This window comes from Myxocyprinus asiaticus, chromosome 3, assembly GCF_019703515.2.
Source record: "Myxocyprinus asiaticus isolate MX2 ecotype Aquarium Trade chromosome 3, UBuf_Myxa_2, whole genome shotgun sequence".
NCBI lineage: Eukaryota > Metazoa > Chordata > Actinopteri > Cypriniformes > Catostomidae > Myxocyprinus > Myxocyprinus asiaticus.
The window spans coordinates 18,556,591-18,572,581 of NC_059346.1; the positions used below are offsets into that span (position 1 = coordinate 18,556,591).

Here is a 15,991-nt window from a genome sequence, read left to right on the forward strand (position 1 = left end):
ATAAAAAAAACAAGTCTAATATGAATCCCCTTCAAAACACAGCTGCTAAAAATATACAAGATAATAATAAAGAAACAAAGAATTGTAAAGTAAGAATGTGGGCTAACCTTAAAGTACAAAATAAATCATTCATCTGTAATTACACTTTACTTAAACACTTACATTCCAGTCAATGGTAGAAAAGAATGAATGTCTCTTAATCTCTTCAACTCCATCAGGCCCCGCTCCTGAAAAATAACATGCATAAAAATGAAATGCATTTAAAGGTGCTATAATTTTATCCATTCTGGAACTTCCACGAGACAGAGCCGTTGAATTAGACATGCCCCCTCTTTCTGAAACGCCACTCTCCAAAGAAAGTGTTGAGACCTTCAGTGAACAGTAGAGCATTGCGTCTTCACACAGTTGTCAAACACAACAGTTGCAAAAAAGTGCCCTCAGATGACAACTGTTATGAATCTGAAGATGGCATTATACCAGAATGTTCCGCTTCAACTACAACACTATGAGTCTAGAACGTGCAAAATTATTGACAGGCAGAAAGCACATCAAAGTCTCCTGATTGACCGATCAAAGAATGTGTCCGGGGCCTGCAGTCACATTTTTGTTTGCCATTTACAGTCTAGTGCCCTCAAGAGACTGGTGAGATACCTCAGGACATGTATTTCAGTGATATCTTTCAGGGAGAAGGAACACTTTCAGCATACCATTCCATAAAAATAAAAAAAATTGCTTTCAGCTCCTTTAATAAATAGAAACAGATTGTCTGCTTCACTAAACAACTAAAGCACAGGCTGAAATTCACCAAATTTACTCAACATGAAAAACCTGTTCTTTCAAACTAACTGTTTTTGCAGGAATGAGCTTCCTCACCTAAGCGGTTGCCAGGGTTGCGCTTGAACAGATTGCGGAGCAGGGATTGGGCCTCGGGGCTGAGAAACTGAGGCATGCCCAGTTTAGCCCTGAAGGCACAGAAAACAAACATCAACGCAAAGACTTAGTTATGAGGAGAAGTATCTCAAACAAGTAAGTGAGTAAATTAGTCTTACTTTAAGATCATTGTCATGGTCTCCTTGCGGTCTTTCCCTTGAAATGGAAGTGTTCCGGTCAGCATTTCAAACTGAGGTGGTAGAAAAGATCACAGAATTGTGATACAAATACATTGCTTGGCATAACCTTATTTGACACTTGGTGTCATTGCAGTTACTCGTTCACTGTAATCAAGACAGAGAAACTGTCTTTTCACAATCCTGTCCCTCTTACCATTAGCACGCCGTAGGACCACCAATCAGCACTGTGGGTATGACCTCTGCGATTGACAACCTCTGGAGGCATGTATTCCACTGTACCACAGAACGAGTATGCCTTGTTCTCATGGTCAATGGACTCTTTACTCAACCCAAAGTCTAAGAAACACACAGTATTAGAATTGAATGCACTCAACTGCTCTTATATGGAGCTAAATATGCTTAAATAAAAGGTCATAGCTTTGAGAAATCTGAAACCTGATTGCATTCAAGATTCTTGATTCTACTACAAAGTAAGTCCAAACTCATTAAGTAGTGATAAAATGCACATACCTGTAAGTTTAATGTGTCCCTCTACATCCAAGAGAATACTGAAAGAGACACAAATTTGGTTTATTCATTCAAAAAAAGATGTGAACTGTATTGTCTTAGTCAAAGTGTCATTATTGTAAACGTGTTCAGATACAGTCATTGTTATAAGCATTGTATAAAATGTAATACTTGTGAGTGTGTCTAGCAGAATTACTGTATATCGTATGTTTTGCACTGATGTTTGTGATATGTGGTATTTCGTAGCTGACTCTGCAGTTTGCCATTATACTTTGTGTTATACCATGAAGTTTGCAACTACACTTACTTGTGCAATATTAAATAAGTAAACGTTTTACACACTTTTCTGGTTTGAGGTCTCTGTAGATGATTCCCAGTCCATGTAAATGGTCCAAAGCTAAAGCCAGCTCTGCAAGATAGAACTTCACATCTTCTTCTGTAAACATCACCTACATAAAGATACAAAAGATGAATGGTATGGTACTTTGTCTATTCATTTATTGTTTCTGTTAGCAAAGTATTAGCCTCTTTTCTTTATTCATCTTTAATTAAAGATGTGCATATTGGATTTATCTGTCCCTTGACAGTAGATATCATGTAATTTACTTCTTTGGACAGGCGAGTGAAGAGATCTCCTCCTCTGAGGAAGTCCAGAATCAGGTACAGTTTCCCTTCTGTCTGAAATGCTGAGGAAAGAGAAAGAAAGATTCAGGATTGAATTGCCATTTGTAATTAGAATACTATAAATTATTTATTACATTCTTACAGCAATGAGGAAATTAAACAATTTAAAGGTGTAAACCAAGCAGATAAACAATAAAATAAAAGTAAACCAGCTGCAACAATGGTATTTTTGTCAGTTCTATTTAAGTTAAGAGGATGTGCAACATGTAAACTGGCAATTTAAATTCCAAATGATTTCCAACAGCACTGATGGCACTGAAATATCCATTTCAATCCAAATACTGTATGTATTTTACCAACTCTTTGTTCACATCAAGTAAAAAACTGAAGTGCATTTGTGTATTAATTAGAAAACAGAAGCTAGCCAACATGAACTGACAGCACTGCTCCTCCTCGCTATAGAAGCGTAAGATTCTCTTCTTAACTGCCATTTTCTTTTTAATTTCTATCTTAAGAAAAAAATATTTTAAGAAAGTTAAATGAATAGTTCATCCAAAAAATTACAATTATTTCATCATTTACTCACCCTTATCCCATCCCGGATGTGTATGACTTTCTTTCTTCAACAGAACATAAATGAAGACTTTTGGTCCATACAATGCAAGTGAATGGGTGCCAAAAATTTGAAGCTCCAAAAATCACATAGGTCATCTTAAAAGTAATCCATATGACTCCAGTGGTTAAATCAATGTCTTCAGAAGCAATTTGATAGGTGTGGGTGAGAAACAGATACATTTAAAGTCAATTTTTACTATAAATTCTCCTCCCTGCCCAGTCAATCTCCACTTTAACTTTCACTTTCTCATTCTTCTTCTTGTGTTTTTGGTGATTCACATTCTTCATGCATACGCCCCCTACTGGGCAGGGAGATTAATCTCTATCTCTATTGATCCCTTTCTCACCCACACCTACCATATCACTTCTGAAGATATGGATTAACCACTGGAGTTTTATGGATTACTTTTATGCTGCCTTTAGGTGTTTTTGGAGCATAAAAATTTTGGCACCCATTCACTTGCACTGTACGGACCTACAGAGCTGAACTATTCTTCTAAAAGTCTTAATTTGTGTTCTGCAAAAGAAAGAAAGTCATACACATCTGTGATGGCATGAGGGTGAGTAAATGATGAGAGAATTTTCATTTTTGGGTGAACTATTCCTTTAAGTAGTTCGATTTTTTTTTCTTAAGATTGTTCGTAAGAAAAAATTATTGCGAGGTGCTTACTTCTTCAAAAAAGGTTAACAGATAGGTACATTTATCATTCAAGTTACCACCTCATGTCATGACCAGGCTATAATATAATCAGGCAATGTCAAAGCCTGTCATTTAATTCTTAAGGGAAAAAAAATGTCTTAAGAAAATATTTGAAAACTTCTTAAGAATTTTTCAAGAATTGCAATTGAACATTCTTAAGAACTTCTTATAATTTATCCTAAGAACTTTCCTTTTTTTTTCTTAAGAACTTTTCGCTAATCCAGCCCCTGATTGGTAAAGGAATGTCAGTGACTCACCATAGTGCAGTTTAACAATGAATGGGTGGTTGACCTCAACTAGGATGTCTCTCTCCATCTTTGTACGCATTCGATCTCGTACTGAAACCACACACACCCAAACACAAATAATTTAAATACTCTCAAACTTCCTTTTCCAGTGTGTTTAGATGCAATGTATTCAATTAGACAAAACTGGCAGCAAAAGATAAAGTGTGTTACTAGACTAATCAGTGCTAAAATAAGGATAATATTAAATGACATTTAATACTAATAATGTTTTTTACAGCTAAATTCACTTTTCCTACTCAGTACTATACGTTGTTTGTTCAACAGTACAGTTAGATAAACAAACACTTTAAATTTGCTGATATTCAAGTTAATAGTCACAATAATGATATGATATCCAATCATAATTCACACAAGCTGCTTAAGTTCTGTCAACATGACAGAAGGAATATACATTGCAGGCCAGGTACAGTTTGTCCCAGCAGTAGCTGACTTTGGGAATAAAAAAAAATTGTGGTGGAAATTCTGTGAAAACGGAGCTAAGACTATTGGCCAAAAAAATTTAATAAATATGCAAGGGCCTCAAATTCTGTGAATGCAGAACATTCAAATTCTGTGGAAATCTGTGGAGCTTTCTGCAGAATTCTGCATGATTACAAAGAAACCAAAACCTAATTTAAATAATGTGGAATATGGGTGTTTCCACTGCCAAAAAGCAGTTCAATCAAAATATTCAAAATTAAAATGCAATTCAAGTTCAATCATAATTTGTTGCCAAATTTGACATTGCTTTTAGTATCATTTAAATGAATTAATCAGAATAATAATTGTTATAAATAAAACCAATTGATCTATGGGTGCAAAATTAAACATTTTGTATGTGGAGACACACCTTTCAATGTTGCTTTCTTTAGCACTTTCATGGCATAGAGCTGTCCTGCATCTGGGCCAGTTATCTTCTTGACAAGGAACACCTAAACAAATGCACACAGTTAGTACCTGAAACCAATATAACAATACTTCTGCAGTAGTGGAAACGTATACAAAAACACACATTTCTTAAATGATTTTTAATGTGAACATTAATACACTGATAAATCTCATGTGTTAATCAGATTAAACATGTTGCAGGGCAGTCAGACTGACCTTTCCGAAAGAGCCCTGGCCCAGCACCTTGCAGAGCTCAAACTGTCGTGAGTCAGCTTTCTCCGATCCCTCCTTGACATGGTGAGTGATACTGATTTCCTTGACTACGCCCTCATCCTATGGAAGAGAGATATAAATATGAGGATATGTGTAAACCACAAAATATGCAATACACTGCCACACAAGCAAATTCACACAGTTTCTGTCCTATACTGTTTGATATATGGTCATAATAGCAATGTAACACTCAAAAACACCAAATATCAACACACCACATCACTTCATCACATCAAATACAATCTCATGCCCACAAAATGTTATACAGTGTAACAAACTTGAAGTGCATATGCTTATACTGAGAGTCAGGCAAATACACACAAACACGCGCGCACACACACACACACAGACACTGACGCACACGCACACAATGAGAGGATGTTAAAGAGAGGCCTGATGGCTGGCGTCTCTGCAAAGGGGTAGTGTGCCAAAGCCTGTGGGAGGAGAGAGAGAATAAACACCACACACAAAAAGACACAAACGTATAAAGAGGTTCGTACAGCAGTCAGTGAAGAGTTTTAAAGAAGTTGTGCTCCACTGCTAGGACAAGATAATCTAACTGACAGGTCCCTTCTGGTTAGGGAACTCTGGTTATCTAAACATATCTGCAGAGCATTTCACACCAACTCATTTTTATACCCACAGTGAATATGCCCAAAGTCCTTAGAGGTACCGTTTGTGTTTATTAACTCAATCGAGCTGCAAGACATGGGGTGGTGATGGGCTAATTACTCCTATGTAGAAGCGAACACCTTTTTCAAGGCCACTGATTTGACTGGAATCTTCATCATGTGTAAATGTAACATTGTTAAACATATTGCTTTAAACATGTTGTTAAAAGTATTATTCATTTCTTTGGTGCAAAACATTTTTTAAAGGTATAATTCACCAAAAAAATTAGAATTCTGTCATTTACTCACCCTCGTGTCATTCGAAACTGGTATGACTTATTGTCTGAAAATCTGGACCTATTTGTGCTCCCGCATATTCAGTCTTCACACAGCATATCTGAATGTATGCAAGTGACCTTATGAGAGCTACGGCGACGATCAAGATTTTCAGTGAATAATTACATATATGTATCTTTGGTTTTATCATACAGCTATCGTATGGAATATAGTGCACAAATCATATTGACTACCTTTATGGTGCTTTTTTGTGCTACGCTGACAGCCCCATACAATCGTATACTTTCGCTGTACAGAACAAATAAACAAACAAACATGGGCTAGGATGTGTATAATATGAAAAATGATGCCTGTTTAAATTCTGCAGAAATCTGGAGGTTTCTTTAGAATTCTGCAGACACAGATTCTGTGAGGACCTCATTCTGAACATACACCCGAGATGGAAAACAGGGAGGTGGTGACTTTCCATCTAGTCACACACACAGTTTGCCCAATAATGGAACAGGCCAGCCTGTCAATATAAATTAGACAGAATGGCGGATATCTGATATTCTATTGATGGTGGAAAAAGACCACATAAGTCAATATCCACCACAGAGGTAAAAATGACAGAAAGAGAGACGGGGAGAGAAAGAGTGGCAGGAAGAGAAAAATGCAAAATACCTAAGTGCATGTGTAAAACTTTAAAAGAATTTCATATTCTACTGCAAAGTGCTACATTTGAGAGCAAGTATTTTTAGCAAACACACATGCTTTTTAGTCAGCATGTCATGCTCTAATCTTCGCTCTTGTCCTGCTTTCTCTAATGTATCTTTTCTCTACATTCTAGACTTCAGTCCACATTGAGAAAGCGTTCTTGACAACGAAAAACTGAGCTTTCCGAAGAACGCTCTCCCAAGTGGATAAATTTGAAAACACTGTCTTCGCTTTGCAGTGTGGACAGGTGAAAAGGAAATATCTGAAAATAATTTTTGTTGTCATGTGATGCAGTCATGTGATCCACTCAACCCAATACAATCAAGATGGCGGCCCACGTTGTAGCGGCATTGTTGTGCCTGCTATTCACTTTGATAAAGTTCTTAAAGATAAATGTTACTTTGTAAAACCTTTATATTGCATTCCTTCAAAGGCGATGGGAAGTTTAGCCAGAATTGCTGTCAAGCAACATAATACAAGGACGTTTGTGTTTCAGATCATACATGGAACGGCAATTTTTTGCATGCGCAGTAAGGGGATTTAAGAGTTTTCATCTGTTTTAGTGTGGACGAGCAACTTTTGGAAAAAGCTTGAAAACAGCAGTGTGGACAGAGCGTTTCGAAAATGAAAACGCAGTTTTCAAATGTATCCAGATGAATATGGACATAGCCTGAAAGTGCGTGTTTTATAAACAGTCAAACAAGAGCACACACTCATTCCGTATTATACAAGCTGTTCTATTAGAGTTAAGATTTAAGAATTGAGTGTGTGAAATACACAATAGAGAACCTACATCAGCAAATGTTTAGCCTAAAATGGACTAATATTTGTTTGATGAAATCAAAATTTTATTTAAAAGTTTTTGCTTTTTGTCCATGTTGATTATATCTGAAACCATCTATATGCTATTAAACTACTAAATGTTGACAAAATTATATTTTAGCATATACAGTACATACACATTTGCAATTTACAATCTTTGTCTTCAGAGAAAATGGACCAAAAATATCGTTGAAGTGTCTGGCACTAATAACTGCAAAAATTCTAAGTATCCCTCCCCTAATACCACTTGACTAGCAATATCAAACAGCAAATCATGGTTTATGGCTGTGATGTAAAGTAAATGCTACTGGATTTTTAAAATAAGGAACGAGCTCTTTATACTGTATGTCCCACCAATCTGTTTCAATAGGAAATTCGACAAAACACGGGGGAAACAAAGTGCTCTTGTCAAACTATTTCTGAGAGGGTGGTAGCATATCTCAAACTGAAGTGTGATCCAGGATGATAACTGAGGGAACCCCTTGACAGGAAGAGGAAGCAAGCGTGGGCGCCACTTCCACCACAAGGGGAACTTGACTCTCAAGTACCATCCCACCCACCACGAGACTATATCTATATGAAGTGAGGAAAACCAGTGCTGTGGGTCACATGATCTCTGAAAGCTTTCATAAAAGTTTCTGCTGGCTTAGTAGAGAGTGACACCAAGCCTTAAGTAAATGCTGAACATCCTCCTCTCCTACTGGCTGCTTGCCATGCCACTCAGCCAGCAGGAAACCAATAAAACCAGGCCTTCCTCTGAGACAGGAAATATGCGATGGTAAAAGACTTCTAGTTTACTTAGGAAATGACACTCAAATACATTACATTACAGAAGATGAAAGCTTGCCTAATAATTCCATATATAATCATTTCACTGTACATTACTGTCTATTTCACATTACATTGTTTAGCTATTTTTTAGTCATCTTCATCTCCTGTCTGTTTAAATGGGGAGAGACCAAAATCAAAAAAAAAAAAAAAACTGTTTGCCAAGCTTCAAGTTTCAATAACAAGTCAAGTCACCAATAAAATATTACAACGTAACTTATTACGAGCTAAATTCCATAGCTTAATTCAGACTTCAAAATGGCATTTTTCAGGTTGTTCCTAAAGCAAAAAGACCGGGCATTTAAGCCGATTGGCTGTTTAAATGAGAGGCTCAACTTCCTTTTCAAAAGCCGCATCACAAAAAGTTGTACACTTTTCTTCAGTTCATTTTTCTGAGTGGTCAGTGTCCTCTTCCTTGTTTTGTTTACCTGTACCCCATGGTCTGTGTTTGTCAGACTAATTTGGCATGCCCAAAACAAAATTTTCCCTTTGGTATTATTAAAGCTATTTTGTATTGCATTGAAATAAACTGGAATGTATCTATATAAAGTTTAACTAAACAGAACCTCGCAAAATTATCTAATTCAGTTTGTCAAACAATGAAAGACAAGATGCTTTATTCCCTTTTTAAGATGCTGACACACACCCAGCCAACCTATAAATGCACACAAAACTGATAGATAGTACTAGTGTTGTCAAAAGTACCAGTACTTCAGTACCAAGTTGGTACTAAAATAAAAAAGATGTAACAATGCCAGTGTTTCTGCAGTACTGGTAGAACCGAGCACCGACTCTATCTGGTACCAGGCCAGCGCGCAGTATGACTGACACACGACAGCCTTAAAATGCTCACAGGTTTATTTTGAACACATGCTCTGTTACTCCTTTTACACTGAAATGGACAATTAATCCAAGTGGCATGCCCTAGTGTGATTTATTAAACCGCTGAAGGCTGCAATCTTAGAGTGGATGAGCTGCATACTTTAAATTAATGTATAAATCCAACCGCTCATATTCTGGAAACTCCACAGACATTGAGAATCATTCACATACAGGTGCATCTCAATAAATTAGAATGTCGTGGAAAAGTTCATTTATTTCAGTAATTCAACTCAAATTGTGAAACTCGTGTATTAAATAAATTCAGTGCACACAGACTGAAGTAGTTTAAGTCTTTGGTTCTTTTAATTGTGATGATTTTCGCTCACATTTAACAAAAACCCACCAATTCACTATCTCAAAAAATTAGAATACATCATAAGACCAATAAAAAAATTTTTTTAGTGAATTGTTGGCCTTCTGGAAAGTATGTTCATTTACTGTATATGTACTCAATACTTGGTAGGGGCTCCTTTTGCTTTAATTACTGCCTCAATACGGCGTGGCATGGAGGTGATCAGTTTGTGGCACTGCTGAGGTGGTATGGAAGCCCAGGTTTCTTTGACAGTGGCCTTCAGCTCATCTGCATTTTTTGGTCTCTTGTTTCTCATTTTCCTCTTGACAATACCCCATAGATTCTCTATGGGGTTCAGGTCTGGTGAGTTTGCTGGCCAGTCAAGCACACCAACACCATGGTCATTTAACCAACTTTTGGTGCTTCTGGCAGTGTGGGCAGGTGCCAAATCCTGCTGGAAAATGAAATCAGCATCTTTAAAAAGCTGGTCAGCAGAAGGAAGCATGAAGTGCTCCAAAATTTCTTGGTAAATGGGTGCAGTGACTTTGGTTTTCAAAAAACACAATGGACCAACACCAGCAGATGACATTGCACCCCAAATCATCACAGACTGTGGAAACTTAACACTGGACTTCAAGCAACTTGGGCTATGAGCTTCTCCACCCTTCCTCCAGACTCTAGGACCTTGGTTTCCAAATGAAATACAAAACTTGCTCTCATCTGAAAAGAGGACTTCGGACCACTGGGCAACAGTCCAGTTCTTCTTCTCCTTAGCCCAGGTAAGACGCCTCTGACGTTGTCTGTGGTTCAGGAGTGGCTTAACAAGAGGAATACGACAACTGTTGCCAAATTCGTTGACATGTCTGTGTGTGGTGGCTCTTGATGCCTTGACCCCAGCCTCAGTCCATTCCTTGTGAAGTTCACCCAAATTCTTGAATCGATTTTGCTTGACAATCATAAGGCTGTGGTTCTCTTGGTTGGTTGTGCATCTTTTTCTTCCACACTTTTTCCTTCCACTCAACTTTCTGTTAACATGCTTGGATACAGCACTCTGTGAACAGCCAGCTTCTTTGGCAATGAATGTTTGTGGCTTACCCTCCTTGTGAAGGGTGTCAATGATTGTCTTCTGGACAACTGTCAGATCAGCAGTCTTCCCCATGATTGTGTAGCCTAGTGAACCAAACTGCGAGACCATTTTGAAGGCTCAGGAAACCTTTGCAGGTGTTTTGAGTTGATTAGCTGATTGGCATGTCACCATATTCTAATTTTTTGAGATAGTGAATTGGTGGGTTTTTGTTAAATGTGAGCCAAAATCATCACAATTAATAAGAACCAAAGACTTAAACTACTTCAGTCTGTGTGCATTGCATTTATTTAATACCCGAGTTTCACAATTTGAGTTGAATTACTGAAATAAATGAACTTTTCCATGACATTCTAATTTATTGAGATGCACCTGTAGTTTGAGATGACAAAGCAGACTCAACTCAAATTTATTTATATAGCATTTAAAACAACAGAGTTGACCAAAGTGCTTCACAGTAATAAAATTTAAAATATAACATTTCAAAATAACCACATACACAAACACCAGTAGTCTAAATACAAACACTCCAAAACCATCCCCTACATTTCATTTCTCAGACTCAAAGGCCAGTGTAAACAGATGAGATTTCAGATGTGACTTGAAAGTCTTCAATGATCACACTGTTCATCCGGAAAAGTGAAGCTTCCGGCAAAAAACACATCATAATAAACGCACGATTCAAAATAAAAGCTAGATGCTTGAAATTGAAGAAATTAAATAATTAATTGAATACAAATATATTACAACTGTACAGTAAAATGTAATATTCACTGTAATAATAATAATAATAACAATAATTAATCAATATATCACAAGCAAGACGGCTGTTGAATAAAAATTTGGCAAAAAAATGCAATGACATGTTAAAAAGTTATATTTTCACTTATTAAATGTTTTAAGAATGAATTGATTAGTTACCATTTTGATGATTAAATTCAACTTTAAAACATGTTCTGGAAAATATTAATAATTATTAAACTATCATTATTAAAATAATTATTAAAAATAACTAAACTTGTGTTCAATAGTACATTAGCATATTTTTGCTGTGGTATCGAAATTGGTATCGAGAACAGTGAAATTTCACTGGTATCGACTACCGAAACTTTGGTACCATGACAACACTAGTATGTACAAATTCACAAACAAGCAAAAACACATACACAGACAACATATGTACACCTCATAACTAGATGTAGTCTTAAACTTACTTGAACAGGAGCATCATCATCAACCAAGGAGTCATCCTACAAAACACATGAAAAATTATGTTATTTCAAAGCAACACAAAGCAGTCTGAAAATAATAATTAAAAAAAACTTCTGACATCATGTTATTATTAGAAAAGCACTTGGGAGGTACAATGATCATTAACTAAGCAAGGTTAATTGGACAGGCCAAAAACTTAAACCACAGACAAAAAGTGGTCTTTAGGACAGGGAAGATGCAAATTAAAAATGCACTCTTATTAAGGGAAGGAGGACAATTTAAATGGTTGTTGCAAATCTCCATTGTTGTAAATATTTATTACAGCTGCATGAAGGGATAAGGACTCTGACTGGGTTCAATGTTTACTTCCAATCCAATCACAAAACCACATGTTGACATAAGTGTAAAATGTCAGAGAAGCGGAAGATCTTTGTTTATACACAGTCACAGACGAAGTGATTATTTATAGCACCACACACAAAGAGTGGACTAAAAGTGTTCAGTGTGACTATTTTCAAACCACAGGATTAGCCTGGATCAGAGGACAGTTAATTCTGAGAGAATGAGAGAGACTATTGACTCTTTAGTAGTATATTTTGTAATTTATCTCATGTTTTTAATCAAAAGCCAACTTACCAAGCCTAAGCAATCTGTAGTCAAGTGCCTTTCAATGGCACGATAGTTCATGGGGTGTCCCTGGTGTAGTTTGAACTTATAACCTTTCAATGAGCAGTTCAGATCTTTTACCACTGGCACTTTGTTTGTTTGTTTGTTTGTTTTTAACACCATACCAGCTTCTATGGCTATTTTCATGGCGAAATCGAGGTTACAATATACACACCTATATAAGACGTTTAAGATGCATTTTTTGATAAAAACTACAAAAGTGAAGTCTGTTGTTTTTAAGGGTGTCAGTAGAATTAAAACAGAATAACATAAAAACATATTTCCAATAAAATAAGTAAAAAAATAAATGTTACTAAAACTATGTATGAGTCTTCAGTGGCCTATCTAGCTTTACCTTTAACAAAAACAATTTTTTGGATATGTGCCATGGTAATACCATGGTATTCTTTAAAATACCTTAAAATACCACATAAATACCATGGTACTGTTTTTGAATGCAGTAGTCATGCAGTACAATGGCATCTTGTAAAAATATCATTTGGCTACATAACTGCGCTGAACAAGTTTTGGCAGTCCATTTAACACTTAAATGCATGGGTGTTTTTACCAAACATTATTACATACCTCAGGTCTTTAGCTACCCAGCACATATGTCTATCACAAGTTGATCTACAAAATGACTTAATAGTTTACAGTTTTCAAAGCATTTTCAAGACAATTAGAAAATACTAGAAAATAATATATTCTGATGTTTTATTTTTCATATATCAAAGAGATGATTAATTAAATCACAGAACATTCATGAGACACTGAATGTCAAACACATTGAGCTACACAACATATAAGCTATACGTAATGCAACAAATATTTATTTTCTTAGGCACTTATTGAGTCTAAGTAGACGCATAACTTGCAAAATTTTAGCTGTACACCCAAAATGTCAATAGCCATACTATTTATGTGTTGTACTTGATATAGTTTACTTCCACATTGCTTCTTCACCAAAAATGTTGCATAGTGAGGATGTCTTCAAAAATAATGAAATAAATAGTTTTCATTTATCACTTAATGTCATACAAAGTCCAGTAAATATATATAAAAAAAATAAAAAAAAATGCTAAATCAATATTTGGTGTGATCACCTTTGCCTTTAAAACAGCACCAATTCTCCTAGGTACACCCGGACACAGTTTTTCTTGGATGTTGGCAGATATTATGTTTCAAGCTTCTTGGAGGATTCGCCACAGTTCTTCTATCTATTTAGGCTGTCTCAATTGCTTCTGTCTCTTTATGTAATCTCAGACTGACACGATGTTCAGTGGGGGGGCTTTGTGGGGGCCATGACATCCGTTGCAGGGCTCCCTGTTCTTCTATTCTAATCTTTTCTATTTGCAAAAGTATTGTTTGGGAGTCAAACATTTATATTTCCTATTGACACACTAAAGCTGAAGATATAAATAACCATCTTAAGACAAATGCTTTTGTGAAATATCTTATGTGCCTAAGAATTCTGCACAGTATTGTATATAGATTTTTTATTTTTTTCTTGTTACACTATTCATAAGATAAAGGTATACTAAAGAGGTGTGGGCATAACTCCAAAAAAATGGATGAGGTACATGGGGTTGGATGAGGTCCCGGGTCACTAAAGACCCGAGGTATGCTCTGCACATCTCTCGTTCAGATCATTCACTTTTGATTAGCTAGATTTACAAAAAGTTATTAAAAATTTAATGTAATGCACTAAATCTAAATACATACAGACAGATACATCCAGGTATTGTGCTGAAATCTGACTCCCTGCTACCTGATTGGTCCCTATCCCTAAAGCCCAACCCTTACCCCCACCCCTAACCTTAACCAATTATCACTGGTCCCTATCCCTAAAGGCCACCCCTACACCTACCCCTAAACATAACCATACTAGGAAGTCAAAATTCGGCAAGACACCTGAGGCGAAAAAGAATAATGAACGTTTAATTAGTTGGCAAACAGACAGAATTCTGTCTAGAATGCAAAAAGAATGTTTCGCAGCGACCCAGCCAAAAGCTACACCTTGGTTGTGTCTCAAAACTTACTGAGCTACCTACCTAGCATACTGAAAAACGCACCTTTGATTCCCCAAATATCCTGTCTAGGTAAGCAGCACACTAGGTTTTTATGACACCGCCTATCAGACAATCTCAGTACCCCACCCTGTGCTGATTACCCAAGTCGTCCTCAAGTCAAACTTCAACTAGCTACTAAACCTAGCAAATGTCCATTATAGGGAAACCCGATGCAAGTTGAACACACTGTGCATGTCTGGTCAAGCCCTGCCTCGACATGGACCTTTTTTGGTGGCTTGCATATTCAAGCTTTACGAACTGCTCCAAGTTACATGGCACTAGTATGGTTATTAGTAAAAATCCAAAAGAAACATATTGCATCCTTTGTTGCATTTTAACGTCGATTTACATTGGTCTCGTGAACGAGTAAACAGGTTGTGCATTTTAGTAACATGTTCGAAAAGTAGCGAAGTGCTTGCATGAAAACGCAAACTTTTTATGTGAAACCAGTGTTTTACATTGTTGTAAAGTGTTTGTATAGGTATGACTTGTATTTCCCCAAGCACCTCGCAAGCATGTAAAAGGCTGTACACTAGCATTCCTCTTTGACACAAAGATTACTTGAAGGATTAGTTGTGATTTCAAACGATTTCGTAAACGCAATGCAGCTCACCTCGTTTTCCACATGCCCCACGGGCAACTTCCTCCAAGGGTCCGCAAACTGTGCCAGGGGCATCTTCAAGTCCCGAACTGTAACTTACAACCACTCCGTGTAGTGATTTTACGCTGTCAGTACAAAGTTGCACTACAAAGAGTCCCACAAGCAGGATGAGCGCTATCTCGCGCGTAGAATATAAGACTAGTCCGGCCCAAATGCGTTGTGGGTTACTCTTTACTTTTCAAGTGTCCACCTCCTCTTCAAAGATTCTTTTGACAAAAATTCAAAGTATGTTTTTAACAGCAGAACGATTCACTTCCGTTCTCTCTCAACATGGCGTCGTCGTCCCGTTCACCTGGCTGTCAGAACGAGGCTGGAAGAAACGTCATCGCGCGTCATAGAGGGGAAGCGTTGCCATCCACTGGTACCCACCCCGTACTTTAGTGCCCAGGTAAAAATTTGGTCGATTAATGAATGCTTACTTAAATAAGCTCTGTCTGTAAATTGTGGCGTGGTTTTAAATTCCATTTTCATATCGCCTATTCAGTGGGGGAGCTGTCTAAACTCTATTTTTAGGGCACATTGGAGCATTCTCGGTCGTATCTTTGTGATTAATTTGTTATCATTATGTAGAAGAGTCTATCTGTCTCTTTTAGGCTTTCTTCAAATAATTTTATCATTAAACCTAATTTAGTTCCTCTTTAGAAATAACAGTACACTTTACAATAGGATTGTGTTTGTTAACATTAGTTAACAACATTAATTTACATGAACAACAGCACTTATTAATCTTGGTTAATGTTAATTTCAACATATACAAATACATTTTTAAAACAAAGGTTAATGCATAACTAACATGAACAATTGTATTTTCATAAATGAACATGAACCAAGATTTATAAAGCTGTTATAAAGTAGTATTCATTGTTAGTTCATGATTCCTAATGTAACACATCTAAGTCAAGTGCAC

At 36.6% G+C, this 15,991-nt stretch overlaps 1 protein-coding gene across 1 annotated transcript in view; it reads right to left on the reverse strand.

Moving 5' to 3' along the window:
• LOC127419890 (ribosomal protein S6 kinase alpha-3-like) overlaps window positions 1-15,400 on the reverse strand; it is a 29,644-nt gene extending 14,244 nt beyond the window's left edge. The window contains exons 1-12 of the mRNA XM_051661700.1: window positions 15,037-15,400; window positions 11,691-11,726; window positions 4,908-5,024; window positions 4,654-4,735; window positions 3,774-3,854; window positions 2,184-2,263; window positions 1,920-2,026; window positions 1,581-1,618; window positions 1,264-1,406; window positions 1,050-1,120; window positions 874-962; window positions 163-227 (exon numbers count right to left, since the gene is read on the reverse strand). Of these exons, the coding sequence (XP_051517660.1) occupies window positions 163-227; window positions 874-962; window positions 1,050-1,120; window positions 1,264-1,406; window positions 1,581-1,618; window positions 1,920-2,026; window positions 2,184-2,263; window positions 3,774-3,854; window positions 4,654-4,735; window positions 4,908-5,024; window positions 11,691-11,726; window positions 15,037-15,099 (972 nt within the window). The 5' untranslated portion in view covers window positions 15,100-15,400. The remainder of the gene's footprint in view (window positions 1-162; window positions 228-873; window positions 963-1,049; window positions 1,121-1,263; window positions 1,407-1,580; window positions 1,619-1,919; window positions 2,027-2,183; window positions 2,264-3,773; window positions 3,855-4,653; window positions 4,736-4,907; window positions 5,025-11,690; window positions 11,727-15,036) is intronic.
• Between the last annotated feature and the right edge of the window lie 591 nt (window positions 15,401-15,991).